The 18,338-nt window shown below is 41.5% G+C and overlaps 1 protein-coding gene and 1 pseudogene across 1 annotated transcript; one reads left to right on the top strand and one right to left on the bottom strand.

Moving 5' to 3' along the window:
• Positions 1-2,804: 2,804 nt before the first annotated feature.
• Shn (zinc finger protein schnurri) lies at positions 2,805-11,675 on the bottom strand. The gene is made up of 7 exons (XM_077400953.1): positions 10,805-11,675; positions 7,666-10,495; positions 7,286-7,406; positions 5,114-7,186; positions 4,702-4,888; positions 4,370-4,618; positions 2,805-4,274 (listed from the first exon to the last, which is right to left on the bottom strand). The coding sequence occupies exons 1-7, from the start codon at positions 11,390-11,392 to the stop codon at positions 3,705-3,707; spliced, it is 6,618 nt and encodes a 2,205-aa protein (XP_077257079.1). The 5' UTR covers positions 11,393-11,675; the 3' UTR covers positions 2,805-3,704.
• A 4,614-nt stretch (positions 11,676-16,289) lies between these two features.
• Positions 16,290-17,214, top strand: LOC143894604 (uncharacterized; annotated as a pseudogene).
• Positions 17,215-18,338: the final 1,124 nt, after the last annotated feature.

Here is an 18,338-nt window from a genome sequence, read left to right as displayed (position 1 = left end):
ATGGAAATTATTATTAATCATATATATTATGTTGTATCCGGTAGTCTTTTTTTCTGTAATTTAAAGTGTGTGTACAGCTAGTTCGTAACTAGAATTGTTTTTCCGTTGGCTCCTTAAATCAGATGAGCGATATATATATGCATATATATGTATGATTAAGCACGTTTCATCATGTTTTATGAGTCCCATTAATCATTTAAAAACGTTCATGAATCTGATGAAAACAACTCTCTCGATTTATGAAGAAATTCGACGTGCCCGAAAGAAGCAACGGTCGAAAGATCGTCTTGAATTTGTACTCGAGTTTTAAACAAAAAAATCTCTCTGTATTTTATAGCTACATGTCAAAATCATTCCGTGTGATATCCTTTTTGAACGTAATATATCCAAACTTGATCAATTAATCATGCAACATCGTGCAAAAATAATTATTCATGTAGAGAATGGGGAGTTCCTCAGTTTTTCGCAATTTATCCGTAAGAACCGCGTGGCCGTTTAACCGAAACAATTGTCTTTTTTTTTTATCAATGTAGATTAACTTTAATCGGTTTAATTTACTTCTTATCTTCTTCCAGTTCTCTCTAACAATCAGAAAAATACAAGAGGTAAGTTAAACCGAGATTAAAAGTTAGTCTGCATTGATAGGAATGGACATTTATAACGCAACACCTACGGGAGGCTCATCAGCGTTCGAGGATTCGAATCGCGACTAGCGGCTACGTTCAGTGTGCAATGTGTGCATCCGCGCGCGCCGCGACCCGCGACCCGCGACCGTTGCTCCCGCGAGCGCGACGGTTTCCGCGTCGCGATCGAGTTTTCCGCGCGCGATCGCGTCTTCGGCGGCCGACGGGACACGCGAGGGTGATCCTCGGCGTTCGCGATCGCGAGTGCGCGCTTCCGGGATCCGGAGCTGTTCGAGGAGGCCAGTGACAGAGAGCACGCGGGCGAAGATCTGCGGCAGAACCCCGTGAGTAAGTAAAACCTAACTCGCATCTGCGCCATATTGGGTTTCAAATGACGCCGTCCAACGTCCCCCGGGTCAATTATACCGGGAATACCGCGGCGATATTCTGATATGTATGTACGACACGCTCGCTACGTGTACGACGGAAAATATACACGCGATACTTCTACGACAACGTTTCGAAAAAATATATATGTATATGTGTATATCGTAATATGAATCTACAATTTGGAAAAAGTACATTCGAAATCACATATAAGTACGCATGCAAGTAGCCGAGAGAAAGAGAGAGATATACATATATATATATATATATATATATATATATATATATATATATATATATATACGTAGATGTGCGTTAGATGTGTATAATTTTGGAAAATGTCGCGTTTCGCCTGGAAGAGTCGCCACTTCGGAGGTCAATTCCGAAAAGGCGTGTATCGCTTCCTCTCGACAAATTCCCATCGAACGCAAATTGTTGGCTTGGTATTTACGGGTGCGCGCGTACACACACACACACACACACACACACACACACACACACACACACACGCGCACACACACACACACACACACACACACACACACACACACACACACACACACACACACACACACACACACACACACACACACACACACACACACACACACACACACACACACACACACACACACGACGCGTGTACGCATCCTGGAAGCTCATACGTGGTTAACGCGCGGTCGGAGTCGACAGAATTACAAGACAGTAGATATACATCCAAAAAATGCTATGTTAGACTATGGCTACACTGATATCGTTTAGTGTGAAACATCACGCGGACTGGACCTCATTGTATACCTTGTGCGGTCGTCTCGTTCTACATTATATATCCGTATTATTCTTTTTTTTTATCCTGGGCTCAAGCACACCTATTTTAGGTACAAACCGTGATAACCGGAGTATGATTATGCGGAATAGGAAAGACATTCTCGTGCTTGAGTGAAATATTAAAACTGCGTGTAGCATTAGATAGACGGTTAATTATAAAGATACGGTAGCTGTCGCTCGTGGAAGGTGTATAAGCCTCTCCAAGCTGCTCACTGCAGTCGTATTATAAGGCCACCAGCGAGAAATCGCGTGTGAAGCTGTTTTTCCATATTGAAATAAATTTGATTTTCCACATGCTTCCGCTTGCTCGACAGATTGATATATAAAAGATATATATATATATATATATATATATATATATATATAAGATACATTATATATATATATTATATATATATATATATATATCAAATTTATTATATATATTATATAATATATATATATGTATCTATATATATCTATATATATCTATATGTATCTATATATATATATATATATATAAAATAATATATAATATATATAATATTATATATATATATATATAATTTTTAATATATAATTATTATATAATACATATATATAATGCGAGAAAAATTCATGTAGGTTTTCGCTTTCAACGTGGATAATTCAATAGAACTGCAGCGAGAAAACAGGAGGCTTAATTATCTTAAACAGAATCAGCGAATCGGTCCCTCAGAACGATACAGCAAACATGATCGATTAGGATTAAAAAATAACTAATAATATCAGAATACGAAGGTAACTAAACGTTCAGCAATGTTTCCGATAAAATAAAAACTTATTAAGATACTCACCCCACACTTGACTTTTGCTTACAAGGAAAATCTTTTAAAGACACGAGGAAAATAAGGAATCTACCGTGTAAATTAAAAGCGCTTAAATTTACAAGTAATCTGAGCAACCGACACAGCTTCTTGATTTCTTAAAACTATAATAGAGACTCTCTAACATGATTTCTCGTTATATTATACATAAATATATACAAACACATTTTCTCTTACGTCAACAATAATTCTCATAATTGTTCATACTAATATCGTACAAATATATATATATACACATATATATGTATATATATACGTGTGTGTATATAAGTTGCATATACCAATTTAAAGTATAATATTCATTTGTAATATTAGAATACTCTTCAATATGTCGAAAGTAACACATTTGTGCTTTAAATATATAGAATCACATGCCAGTCCATTGCACCTCATGTTTACTACGAGAAACACTATTGTGTATAAATATTATAATCATTATTAGATACTCGAATTGTTTTTTTTTCTTTTTTACTTTACGCGTTACACGTGCCGCTTTCAAGAGAAAGAGTTTATAAAATCTTTACAGGAGGACTATACAAGTTATATACGTTTACAATATAAATGCTGTAATAAAGGAAACGTACTCGATACCATGTAATTCATCGCTGATGTTAACATGTATTTCGTTATGTATAAGGTATTCGCGTGAATATTACTCTAGGTCCAGATTTTTTACGCTTGGATAATTTTTTGTTAAGTCCTCAGAAATTTATGAAATATTTCGTAACGGCAACGTAAAATTTTCAATTACATTGTTTTATTTGCACGCAGCTCTCTAATAACGCTTCGTTTAAATTTTTGCAACATTAATTTTCAAGAAACATCTCTTCAAACATAAATCGTCATTAATCGTATTACCCTACCGAAATATTTTTTTTTTTAGGACGACCGAGATTTCTTCATTAAGATATCTCTGTGATGCATTCCACATATGATATATTATTATTATAACCGCGATTTCTCTAAGTAGTATGGCAAACACCACTCGAAAAATTCTTTAGCACGCTATATTGTTTTGGCACTATGTATCCTCTATCCTTTGTCTTTTGTGATCTTCCTTCACTGCGGATTCCTCCATAATTCTTTTTTGAGTATTCTCTTTTTCCCTGCTACATTTACCCGCACTCCTGTCTCCGTGAATATTTGTACTAGAATCCGTCTCAATATTATGTTCAACGAAACAGTGTACCTGTAACTCGTTTACGGTACGCATAGATACGGGGCAAACTTGGCACTTGTACGATTGTAAACTGTCCTCCGCTCCTCTCGCGTCCTCCATTGAAACGACCGCCGAAATCAGTCGCTGCTCTTTAACGGCGTAATCACGTCTCTGCTGATTGAACTGGGGGCTGCGAAGGCGAACGTCGTTAATAGCTTTCGGTTTCTCGGGGACGATCGACATGTGATATGGTCGGGAGATGTCTGCGTCCGTTGCCGCTTTCACGTATTGCGCGTGAAGCGCGTGCTGCGGTATAGGCTCACCCTCATCCGACGAGGTCTCGCTGCCGCTCACGACCGGTCCGGGCAAAGCTTCCGAGTCCCACTGCGCGATCTTTGCCGGATCCTTCTCGCCTAATTTTTGAGCCAACATCTGTCGAAGAAGACGCGAAAAAAATTCGTTTTATCGCGGCATTTTCCTCGTCGGATTTAAAAACTGCGCGCAGTTACGATTTGTTTAGTACGAACCTGCAGACTATTAAGACTATTATCACAGTCCGTCGTATCGATATCATTCAAATTGATGCCAGATCTTTCCATCTCCGCATAGGTTCCAAACGGAAGTTTGCCCAAGCACTCTAACTTCATGATGTGCATCTTGCTGCGAAGATGCTTGGCCAAATGTCCATGTATTCTGAATGCTACCTTACAATCTGTACACTTGAAAGGCCTAGGGTTGCTGGTAGTTGCCGCGCCAAACGTAGAAGTCATACTGACCTAATAATGTAATATTTACTTGTACACTCGCGCAAACATAACATAACATTTCTCAATGAAAATAAAGTTGAATCATCATTTACCTTATTGTGATGGGAAACGGATCTTTCATGTTTCGTCAAGTGGCCTTTAGTCCGAAAAGAAACTGCACAATTTTCGCATCTGTACGGCCGCTCGAAATAATGAATGTTGAGATGCAACCGTAACTGACTAGGCTTGCTAAACACCTTATTACAAATCCCACACGCAGTCCTACCATCTTCTGTGACACTGTAAATCATATTTCATAATTTCAGTTTTTACAACTAAAATTATTTTGATAATTCTAATGAATAGAATTTATATATCATCATACTATCGTATACGCAGATACATATTAGAATACTCTAATATGTATCTAACGTAATAATGAATAATACTATTATTATATGCATCCTATGCGTCAAGAAAAAGCATGTAATTAAAAAATAAAGTTTTTAAAAATATTTTACTTACCTGACATAGTTAGGCGCCGGTCCACTCGACGGTTGTAAAAATTCCGCTTGCGGTTTCGCGTTTCCTGTGTTTGGTGACGGCGATCGAAAATCTGGCCCACCGACGACTACCTTTCCGGCTATCGCGTGTTTCATGTTATCTAACGTATTCTGTTTAGCCATGTCCGCAGTGTGTTTCGTATCGTAATAGAGGATTCGTACTTTCTGCGGTGACGTACTCCTCGCGTCTACGTTTTGCGACTTGAGCGGCTCGTGTACAGGCTGCAATATTTCGTAGTTGGCACGTGGATCTTGGGCGTGCGCCCTGTATTCTGCGAGAGTTCTCATATCACGGCTCGGCGGTCTATTATCCGGATTTGATTGCCGGATTTCCATGTTTGTCGACGGCATAAGCTCTTGAATGACTTGCATATCGTGAGCGAACGACGGCTTGTACTCGCGACTAGGCGGTCTTATCTCTTGACCGCGTATCTTGTATTCCTGTTGATTCGATAGCCTCAGCTCTTGACTCTGCGTCCTGTATTCTTGACCAGGCGTTCTGATCTCTCTACTGGGCGGTCTTAGGTCGAGATTCCGCGGACTATGATTCTGTATTCGAACATCATTAGTCGCAGTTCTCATCTCGTGATTCGCAGACCTCATTTCCTGACCGACGGGATGGCATTCTCTAGGTCTTTCCATCTCACTCACCATCTTCATCGCGTTGAACATGGAACTTCTATCGATATCGTTGTTCGTATGTTGCATCAACGGTGGTCGATTGTTGACGTCCATATTCAAAGATTTCGGCGAATGGCAATCAATACTGGACGTGCTGCGAACAGATACAATAGAGCAATTCGGTCTCTCGATCGAACTATTGTTCCTAGTCATAGATAGTCCATACTCGATACCTGGCCTTGCGCCAGCGGGACCGTTAGTTAGACCAAGCTCAAAATTTTCACGATCAGAAACTGTACGATTACTCTGTTCTTTATTCTTGTGAATAGCCTCGTAATCGAACGTTCGTCTCTCTATCGCCATGTTATTCTGATAAATCTTTTCCCTGATTTCCATCTTAATGTCGTCACTGGTGTGCTTCGTCATGTGTTTAACCCTAGATTCCATAACGGTATGCTGCATCTTGCTGGGATCGGTATACGTCACCGTTGGAATACCGTTGGAATCTATATGCCTGGACCTGTTCTGGTTTTGATGACGCGAGTAAGTATCTCTTTCCTGTATCTGATTGTCCATCTTGGTATTTCCGACGCGGTATTGCTGCTTAATTTTGCTATCCATTACATGTCTCTCCGTGAGGTAGGCCTGCAACATGTGCCCCTCCGCATCCGGTTTCCATTCTCTACCCTGTATAGGCAGCCGTTCCATCGTTTGGACTATCGTCTGCAACAGGACCGGCTCCGAAACGGGTGTCAGAATGTCCGCGGGTCTAGCCCTTTGCGGTACCGGCGAGGGCAACACCTGAGTGGTCTGCTTCGTCGTGAGATCCATGGGCTGCGACAGCTGATGACGCGACTCCGTGACATCAGTTATTTCCTCGATTTCGAAGTCAGAGTTATCTTTCTTCGACGACTGAATGACACTGATCCTCGTTTCTTCCGTCGCACTTCGGTTCGACGGGAAGTAATAACGGTGCGATAATTCATTTTGAATCAGAGCTGTTTCTTGCGTGGTGACGCTTTGACTCATGGTCGATGTAGTCGTGGTGGTGGGCGCGACGCTCACGGTGGAAGTCGTCGGTAAAGTTAACGTGTACGGATACGTTGTGGGTCTACCAGACGGTAGCAAGCCCGGCAATCTGTTCGACGTGTTACGTTGCGAAAGACTCAATAGACTTTGTGCCGCTTCTTGCTCCTCGCTACCAGACTCCTCGCTTTCCTCTCCGTCACTATCTTCCTCTTCCTCTGAGGATTCTTCCGCGTTACCGCCACCGGCAACTAATCGCGCGATAGCCTCCTTGTCGATGTTCTCGTCGCAGACAGTTGTAGGGACTGGCACTACGCCCAATTCCACACACTTTTTGTAGTGAGCCTTAGATTTCATGTGTTTCGTGAGGTTACCCTTTGTTTTAAAACTGTCGCAAAAAAGACAATTAATTATAATTCCAATAAACTAAAGTTAGAAATATAATTTAGATTTTCTTGCTGCGCTACGTGGGAAAATCTCAACTTACCTAAAGGTACAATGCTTGCAAGTGTACGGCCTAACATCCGTATGTGTTCTGATATGTTTCTTCAGCATAGATGGTTTTTTACAACGAATACCGCATTCTTCACAGACATAGCGTCCTCGACCTTATGTAATATATACGTAATAATTAAAATTTTATTTCAATGCAATAGCTACAATGTTAAGATTACAGCTCTAAAACGTCATTAACGAAAATTGAATTATATTACGAATTTTATGAATTACATTAATAAAAAATAGTAAACTACATCACGCACATACTACATATGAAAATTTTAGAAGATCGTTAAAAAAATTTTGGTGACTGCATAAATCTTTTATTTTGTTTTATTTTGAAATACACAATATTTAAATATATCTCACCTCTTCCGCGCACGTAAGTGTAATCTTCGTTACTCTCGAAGCCTCCGTCAAATATCTTCACCCTTTTCGTCTTCTCCTGCATGTCACTCTCTAATCCGCTGTCCGGACTGGTGGGAGTGGTTGGTCTTTGCGAGGAGTGCGTTAGGATGTCCTCTTGTTTCTTCCACGCGGTCGTGTAATTGAGAGGCCTATGCCGAGAGTCGTAGTGCGCCATATCCATGTCTGGTGGTGCCTCCTTGCATATTTTCCAATTGGAGTACATCGACAAACCGTGCTGCTGCGTGACATACATTGGCTGCGGTCGATTCAGGGTACAATAAAACAACCTGGTGGAACACTTGAGTCCCAGATATGTGTAGGCATGCCCATTTAGATATAGTTGTCCGTACGACTTCTTGGGTCGTGGAGTCTCCGGACTGATGAGAGGAAGTGTATTCGCCGTGGGCGTGATCCCATGATGCTTCTTCGGCGTAAACGTGCCGGGTTTCAATGGCAGAGACGTGGGTCTCAAGAACTTATTAGCACTAGTCGTTTCTTTAGCGACATCGCTGCCACTTTTCGGGGACTTGGCCTCGGGTTGCTTGTCCTTAACAATTAATTCTACGGAAGTTTTCGTTGGCACTTCTGTCTTGGAAGAATCTAAGTTCACAAGTATCACCGATGGCGCGTTGTCGGCCTTCATTTTGGCGCCGTTGAATCCGCCGTATCCATCCGCGATCTTGATCCATCCACGTGCATCCGAGGAGACATTGTTTTTTAATCGACCATTTTCGTGAGGAGGCAAGTCGTACTTAGGGATTGCAGTGTACGTGTCTACCGGAGCTGCTCTGCCAGCATCCACTTCACTGACTCCCCAATTTGACGATCTCTTCCTGCTTTCCGAAATGGTCTTGGGCGAATATCTCATTTTGCTGTAAGAGTTCGAAGAAATCGTGGGGTCCACGCCGTTCGGATAACTAAAAGCCTTGTCCAGCTTCGGACTCTTGTCGTATGTGAAATCCTTCCTCTCTCGCGGGCTCTCTATACCCTTGTACTTCACTGTCGTATTATTTTTGATATGACGATCGAGCTCCGCTATACCAGTCTCTCCGCCGAGAGTCGACGGTACCCTCGTGCGATACTTGTCCGTCAAGGTCTCAACCTTAACGCTAGGAACTTTGGGACTGGTCAAACCGCTCTTCAGACCGTCGCCGTTAAGTGTCTTGAAGCTGATCTTCATCGATTCCTTCGCCGGACTGGCCAGGTCTAAAGGCTGATCTAACATGGAAGGAACATGTCCAGACAACGGACTAGGCATGCCAGGCACCGTGCTGGAATGTACTTTCACCGGACTGGCCAGATCCAGCGGCTGAGGTACCATATGTAGGCCCGGTAGGCCTGGTATCACCTTGTAACCGGCTTCGCCGGCCGTTATACTCGGGGATATGTCTATGGACGGTGTACCGGTCAGAGTGTGCGGTCCGGGCATACCGGGTACATAAGGTATCACCTTTCCAGCATGGAGGATATTTGTGATACCAGCTTGCGGCAGAGTCAACGGATTGTAGGCAGTGATACTCGTCAACGGGTTGAGAGGCCCCAAGTAGTCGTAGCAGGACATGGTGGGCGCTATATTCGGGGTTGATATGTTCGGTATGATGGGCGCCAATATCTTCGGCGCGTTGGGCAGAGATATGGAGGAATTGGACGTGCTGGCCGATGTGCCTGGCGGCTTGTGCATCATGGTACCGCCAGAATGAAGTCCCGATTTCACCACTATCGACGCCGTCTCCGAGTTCATGCACTTGCTATTGACTACGTGCTCGTTCGTGGGCGAATTCGTCTGTCGTGGCTCGATTCTCATCGTTTTCGTCACCTCGCCTGTGTTGTCGAGAATCCTCACTTCACCGCCGAACATCTGCAGCGAATTCGGACGCGGGTATTTGCTGAGCTCTTCCAATGATCTTAAACTGGTCGGCACGGATTCCGTTCTTTGCTTCTTAGCAGGTGGAGCGTACGCGTCGACTAGTCTAGTATTACCCAGCAGAGGACCTGGCGAAGGTAACGGTTGCAAGGTACTGTAATAATCAGAAGATTTCACATCAAAATCAGAATCTCGTTTCTCTAAGTCCGCATGATAATCGGCTCCTTTTCGAGAACTGTCGATACCCTTACTACAATAATATCTACTGTGAGCCTCTAAATTATCTATGCTAGTGTAGGGGATGTTGCATTTAGAACAGACGAAGTTTTCTACGGCGGTCTCTGCTATCGGTCCGTTCATGGAACCGCGAGTTTTCAACAGGAGATCCTTGATAATCGAACTCTCCGGAAGCTCACTGTTTTTCGCTTCTTGAGCGCAACTGTCGCTGTAGCAGCGCTTTCTGCTATTTGAAGACTCCTCCGCGGAAGACAAGTTCAACGGCTGCTGTTCAAATGACTGTTTCGTTTCCACTAAACTCTGCTGGCGATGTATTAATTTGTGCAGACATGGATCCACTGCGTCAACGATCGCCTGATTGTCCGTGATGATCTTGTCGATGTGCTCTTGCAACTGTTCCGCGTTCGGTTTAACAGAATTGGAAGCAGAGGCGGTCGTGGAGGAAGACAAGGAGGAACTGTTGGAAGAACTGGGCGATAAGGAAGACGTTTCGGTGTCGCTGTTCACGCACTGCAGGGGCGTTCGGGCTTGAAACTTCGGCTTGTAGATCTTGCCGGTCTTCACGGTCTTGACTGCGGCAGTAGATACCGTCGTCGTTGCCGTTGTAGGCGTAGAAGCTGGCGGCGGCGGTGGTGTCCCAGTGCCATTACTGGCGCTATCTGACAGACTTATGTCAGAATCCTCGGACACCTGTGAAAAAACGTAGATAAAGTGTTGTCGTTGGGAAATAATAAACGCGTGAAAAGCCCCCGAAATAACACGGAAATCAAGTAGATTTTTTTTATTACACGCATATTAATTAAACACCGAAAAGTATTGAATTGCCTAATTGGTAAACTAAATTGCTATTGATTGAATGCAAGAAAATTGCAAACGCCTTATTAGAGATTAAACCTAAGGTATTAATCAATAATTACATTACTAATTCTCTTTCAATATCAAGATTTTGTCGAAGTCTGTTAAATTATTTAAATTTTAGTAATTTAATTAATGGATTACCTTTTCTCCTTTCTCCACCTTGTGCGCGTGAGAGCGCGATCTGCAGTGCTTGTACAGATTCGATTTGGTCTTGAAGGAGATTCCGCAGAGCGCGCACGGATACGGCCGTTCATTCGTATGTGCCCTGATGTGCTTTTGAAGGACACTCGGCTTGGTCCACGTCATCGGGCAGTAAGGGCACGCGTAACCACTCTTCCGGGACTCGGCGGTGGGTTCGACTGTCCCTGCCGGCTCCGGGGAAGGCTCGAGCTTGTTGCAGAGTTCCTTCGACGACTCCTTGCCATCCTTGTCGTCGTCCTTACGCTTGGGCGTCTCGTCAGAGGCGACGTTGTTTGCCGTGCCCTCCTTCTCGATGACTTTCGGCGCAACCTCGGTCGTCGCCATCTTCTTGAACTTCTTGTGCAGGTACTTTGGCTCGCCATCGTTGTTGTTGTTGTTGTTATTGTTGTTGTTATTATTATTGGTCAGCTGTGGGTCTGTCATCGCCACAGTATGGGTCTCTGCAAAACAGCGCGGCACATTTAAAATCACTGTCGACTGACGGCGGAAGAAAAGGAGCGGAGAGTGAAAAAGAGAAGGCGAGATCATGCGCGGGTGGGCTCTTAGGTGACTCAGATGCGAGAACGGACGTCGTCGTGCATGATGTCCCGTGTCGAGAGGGGAGGTGATTCACGAAGGATTCTCGATACTCTGCGCGAAACGCCGAGGCTATTCCGCGAAGCGGACCGGCGTCGATTAATTCGATTTTAATCACCGATCATCTCTACCGCGACAGCATGCTAAAGTGTTGTCGTTGGGAAATAATAAACTCGTGAAAAGCCCCCGAAATAACATAGATATCAAGTAGATTTTTGTTATTACACGCAAAGTGATCTTATGTAACGACGCTAATAACGCGTCGTATTTATGATGACGACGAGTTCGAGTGACACGTGCGCGACGACGATCGTACATAAGGAAAATGCTCGAGGTCGTGCCAAGCAAAGTATCACGGTGACGCCGATTGGAAAATTCTAGTCCACTGTGTCAATTGCCTTATGACGTTTTCATAAATACATAGGCGTTAATGTACTCTCGATGTGGGATAAGAAAATACTGGCACGCGTTTGATATATGCCGGTAATATGCGTTATATTATGTTCCATCGATTACGTAGCACCAGCGATTACGTGACGCATAAAAGTGAATTGATTTGTTACTAGTAATTGCGTCGAACCACGATCGAGATCTCAAACGCAACATTACGTTAAAGTTACATTAAAAATACGCTGTCTCTCGATTTTTAGACGTTGCCCATGATATCATTGTTATATTTATAATTACACAGAATTTCATATATCGTACAGTATATTAAAAAATAATGAAGAAAAAGTATAAATCATTACAAATAATGTGAATGTACGTATACTACATGCTTTTGATTCGAAAAAAATATGTTTATTTGCATCTCATTTTTAACGGATATTGATATCATATATTTATATCAGCGGTGGTGCGTTTTATTTCCATACAACATGTCCTAGCAGGTGACAGCGCATTTATTTTTATATTAATTTCGTCATATAAGATCAAGATATAAAAATATAATATCAAGAAAAGGTATAAAAATACAACAAATATATATAATTTACCATCTATCCCGCACAAGGAAAGTAATTAGTTATTTCGCAGTACATTTTCGCGATCGGGAAAATACTTGACCGTGAATAATCGCTAATAATAATCTGTCAATAGATATTTTTCTCCGCAGCGGAGAATAGCCGAGCCATAGCTAAAACGAGTGATACATACGGGGAAAATATCGATGATCACATAAGAACTCCCGCAAATAATTCAATTAGGAAATTCGATTACGTATCTTGCGGTACGCCAATTCTATTAGATTTCGCTCTAATGGACATGCTTTTAAATACACGTTATTTTAGGGCATCCTTTGTGAGATTAACTTCATTTTTTTTTTATCACGTATAGCAACACAAGATATAGCTTTAATGCTTATAGATAATCATCGTACATTGATATGTATATAATAGTTCTGACGCATTGACAAATCGTTACATTTTATAAGTAGAGCTTTTTTAATTCTGATAAAATTTTATATATTTATGATGCATATATAAATGAAATTTAATATCATTAAATTAATTAAACGATATTAATATATTAACATCGTTTGACAAAATATCGTAATATTTTAAGCAGATATTGATTCAAACGCAATTATCCACGTGTTCAATATTCAAGGCGTGACAGATCATCTCCGCGGAATTATACAGCAATGCGAGGTTGCGAAAGCGGAAGTTGGGAACGGGTTCAACCGTTCAGATTCATTTACGTGAACGAGCGAGACTTCTCTGCGCCTGCATTTTCATTTATAAGCAACCGAGGTCGCTTCCGTGTTTGCTCATCGGCGCGACTGATCGACGACGAATTATTTACCGTGGAATTATTTAGGATCGTACTCAGTCTTTCGGCATATTTGCCTCTTTTTCTCGACGCGATGCAATAATTACGCGATTAATCGATGTATATAGGTCGATAGTATTGTCGAAATATCGCATCCGGCTGACGCCAACTTGTTCGTTACACCTTTGATACAATCATTAACCTGATATTATCAACATGTACAAAGATATTTCGAAATTATTTCGTATTTATTCCATGAAATGTTCAAGTTAGTATAGCAGTAATTATACACAATTACCGAAATTACTAGCTTGACATCCATTCAAGTTACAAGACATTAAATATTATTGCCAAAGATTCAAGAGTTTTTTTTTCCTCTTGTAAATTTTCTCATTAGTAGTTTTTAAAATTGATATATGTGATATACATTTTAGCCCTTTAGAAACTTTTTATAATATCTCGCCATTATATATACGTATATATAACGTATAAATTATTCAAAGCGGATATATTTCTTCTCTCTCTCCCGTGTGTGTTTTAAATTTTTGATTAAGTTCACCGTCGAGTTATGAACATTTGCAAGCTTAAAAAATCCGCAATTCCCAGTCCGCTAAAACTTGATTGTCATCGTCTTCAAGAATATAATCGTCAATTATGAGAAATTAAATTTTATTACATTTCGGCAACATTGGTATTAGCATTTTTTAGAAGAAAATAAGTTTTACTTCATGACAATGAATGCAGTTCACGTCGATCGATACTACTAAAATAAAAATATTCAATAGTCACACAAAAACAGATTTGTGACAAATAAACAGTTTCATGAAGAATTTAATATATTTTGCTCAGTTCTAATATATATAATTAATGAAAAAGAGTTATCATGCGTCTTAAAATATCACAATTCGCTCCTATTTACCTCGTTTTCCATTAAAAAAAAAACAAGTTTCATTCTTTTTGCATAATCGTTTATCTTTACATACTGATTGTCATCACTTCAGTTCGCAAAGGCTTAAGGCCTGTGAATAATTCTATATCCTCTCTTTCTTTTCGTCTACATAGTTGCCCTCATCGTATCCATCGTTGAAGAATGCGCGTCGCCAACCGGGCGTCCACGTCGTTCCCGTGTATATTTTTATAACTAGCAGAAATCGCCGGCCTTTTCTTGGACGCCACTTTCGCGGCACCGTTCGCCGAAGTACTCAGTAATTTTGGACCGCGCTATTTATACGCGCAAATAAAGTAGAGGGAAAGGATGAGAGAGAGAAAGAGAGAGAGAGAGAGAGAGAGGACAAAAAAAGAAGCGCGAGAAGAGCTGGCAGAACGCGAGCCAATCTCGTTCGCCGACATCAGAGGCATTTCTCGCGGAGAATCACCGCCACGTCCAAACGACGACGAGACTTACATCGACGGTACATTTGGCAGCGGCAATTTTCTTCACTCGGAAAAGAGACACTGCCATAAAATTTTTGATTCTTAGACATCTAAAGTAAAAGCCACCAAAATATCATGCGATATTATTTAAGCGTTGCAAACTCGTACAATAATAAACGAAGTTTTACGAAAGTGCAGTTCACAATTCGCGCACCTCCAGCTTCGCACTTTTACCGATTTCAATAGATTCTAGATCAACATTAATTTAATATAATCCTATATCTTTGTATCGTGTCTTATCGGGGAACATCGATGCCTTATTATTCTGATCGGCGAATACGAGATGAATCACGTTAATTGTACCTGCGGCTGCGAAGTTTACGGTGCATGCGAGCACAATAAGTCGATCCGCGGCAATCCGCGCGGATTAAAAAAAGACTCTTTTGTGAGCGGACCGTGCGGGAGGATACGCGTGACGCGAACACGCATATTTCATTGGGCTCTCCTCCGGCAGAGATGAATGAAATGACGACGGCTTGCCATTAAATCCATTCTTATTCACTCACAATCAGTTTCTATGGTTTACACGCGCGCGGTATCTACGCGCGTATTATCGCAGGACGTTTTATGTGTTGCGGACTTAAAAGTTTGTGCGCGAGGAAACTAAATCATCGGCATCGCCGGTGATATTTTCACGCTATCGCAAATTTGCATAAGGCGTCTATGTGTCGCAGTAGTGTGTACATAATATTATTTGACTGTAGACTGTAAAGAAGTACGAGTATCTTTATAACAGTACTGTACATAATGATACATATACTGTATCAGGTCAATATTCAAGAGTAGATTTTGACTCATATATCTTTAGAGTATATAGCTGCATTATAATTTGCAATTTACATAGGTTAAAAGTTAAGAAGTTCTTCCAAATTGAGCACATAACATAATAGTAGGATTATCCGCGAACGTTGAAGAAATACTATTCTTCCTTCGCGTTTTAATTGTATCGCGTTTTCGCTGTCGCGAATCGAGGCTGATAACGTCGATAAATTGAAAAGAGATGAACAGCGATAAATTATAGTCGAGAGTGTATCGTTCGGAGTTTCGGATTGTTCAATTAACGGCCTGTCAAATATTTGCCTGAAATTACAGCTTGTTATTGAAGTTATTCGTGCATTATACGCGCATATACTCGCCCAAGCTGCCAGGTAACGAATATACCTACTTTGCGAACGCGTATAGCAGCGCAATAAATACGGCTCGCATGCACTAGCACAGTCCGCAGAGCGACGAAAATGCGCGAAATTTTAACAAGTGAAGCGCGCCACTATTATGATTGTTATGTGTCGTATGCACTGCGTGCAACCGTCCTATAAGAATCGCGATAAAAGTAATTATTTCGATAAAATGCTGTTTTTCGAATTCATACAGTTAATGGCGAATAAAGAAGAATTAGTAAATTTTCTAATTCAACACGGTGTGTTGCCATCGAAAATTAATTGTGGGAATTGTGGTGTAGAATTAACTATTGATAAACGGACATTGTTGTTTCGATGTCAAAGAAGATATTCCGCAGCAATGTCCTCAAAAAAGAAACGTGTCTCCAAGGCATGTAATTTTTTTAAAAGTGCCAAAGTAGGCACTTGGTTTGGGAATAGCAATTTAGAACTTGCTACAATTTGTAAGATTATAGCGAGTTTCCTTAATGCTACGCCCTCCTCGACAGGAAGACCTCGAGGAAGAACTTGGCATTTCTTCCACCACGGTTGTCGACTGGTTCAGTTTTTGTCGCGAGGTAATATATTTTAATATTGTGCACTAATTTTATATATCTACATATATTATTATTTTTTTTGATATTTACAGGTCTGTGCGTACTGGACCGATAAGTGCAGCGAGAAACTTGGAGGTCCAGGACGCACCGTTGAAATCGACGATGCAAAAATCGGCCATCGGTGGTCGCCTTTTGAAAGACAATTGGATATTTGGAGGATACGAGCGAGAGTCGAAGAAAATTTTTATTGTGCCAGTAGAGGATCGAACGGAAGAAACGCTCCTGGCATGCATTAAGGAGTGGATCATGCCGGGAACAACGATTGTTTCAGATTGTTGGAAATCCTATAATTGTCTTAACAATGAGGGCTTCCAATATCTGACAGTCAATCACACTTACAACTTCGTCGATCCAGATACTGGTCTGGTAAGTAACGGGAAGCCTTGTGGTAAAACGTTAACGATATGAATATATAGTTACAAGTACCTATATGTTAAAATAAATATATCTTAATTTACAGGCGCCCATACTCAGCATATCGAGCGTGTTTGGAGAGAAGTTCGAGCAAATATTCCAAAGTACGGGACTCGATCGCACCATGTCGAGGGATATTTATTCGAATTTCTATTCAAACACGCTCATCCTAGGGCTGAGAGAATAAAAATCTTCTTCAACGTTATCGCCCAGATGTATCCTCCATTGTCTACTGTCGAGGCCGAGCAAACAGAGTAAATACATTTGGAGACACGTTTCGACATCGGAACAACAAGAAACTGTGTTGCAACATCCGCAATTCCTACAATTAATGTTCGATACACCGCGTTGCGAAATCTGACATATTTTAATATTTGTTGCATTACAATACCATGTTATATATATATATTAGATATTTTATATTTATATTTTTTTTATTTGAATAAATGTTTATATTTGAAATACATTACTTTGTATTAAAGTGTTTTTACCGAAACCACAAACTTCAGAAGTATACATTAATTTTTATTATTTATTAATTGGATTGAAATTTAGATCTAATATTTCCTGCAAATAAACGCTGTAGCTATATACATTGCTGCGTCGAATTTGCCCGAATTCCTACAAAGTATGTAACGGCCTGACTTGATCGAACGCGGACTGATGTGCGGGATCAGGAGTCCGATGACAGGCCCAGAGACAATAATCAATTTAGTGAGACATGCGGTAGTTTTATTCACAGTTTAATTATATACCCGAAATGACGCGATATATACAACGAAGAGGTAGTGCGGATGCACTTGATGACGAACGCGGTATCGTTACTCGACGGGCTCGGTATGTTACATTACGTAGTACATAGGCGGCCGCGGTCTCGTTTACTCGACGGGCTCGGTATATTACATAGACGTATTACATATAGGCTAGGCGGACGCGGTATATTTACGGATAGTGCCTTTGCACTTGATAACGGCGCGGTATTCAACAACGAACGCGGTAGCGTTACATAGACGTATTCCACGGGCTCGGTATATTACGTAGACGTATTACATATAGGCGGACGCGGTATATTTACAGGTAGTGCCTTTGCACTTGATAACGGCGCGGTATTCAACAACGAACGCGGTAGCGTTACATAGACGTATTCCACGGGCTCGGTATATTACATAGACGTATTACATATAGGCGGACGCGGTATATTTACAGGTAGTGCCTTTGCACTTGATAACGGCGCGGTATTTAACGACGAACGCGGTATAATGCTTGGAGGCTCGCGGATGTCGCGGTATCGCGATGATATGCGTGCGGGAACGCGTAGCGTAGGAAGACTTCCGGAACCCCGGCGGCGGCAGCGAGAGCCCTCGTTGCGAGGCCGAGCGCGCTCCGCTCGACTCCGCGTAACCGTGCCTTCGGGGTTAGGTTTGAAGGAGTGCGAGAACACCTGAGAGCTCTCAGTCGAGACTCATCGGAGCACCGGACCTCGTTTGGTGTGTTCCCTGGGAGTCG

The sequence above is a fragment of the Temnothorax americanus genome, unplaced genomic scaffold (assembly GCF_048541705.1).
Source record: "Temnothorax americanus isolate GAGA-0224 unplaced genomic scaffold, ASM4854170v1 Scaffold14, whole genome shotgun sequence".
Taxonomy (NCBI): domain Eukaryota; kingdom Metazoa; phylum Arthropoda; class Insecta; order Hymenoptera; family Formicidae; genus Temnothorax; species Temnothorax americanus.
Note: the sequence above shows the minus strand (reverse complement) of the source record. Positions and strands in the feature narration are given on the sequence as shown.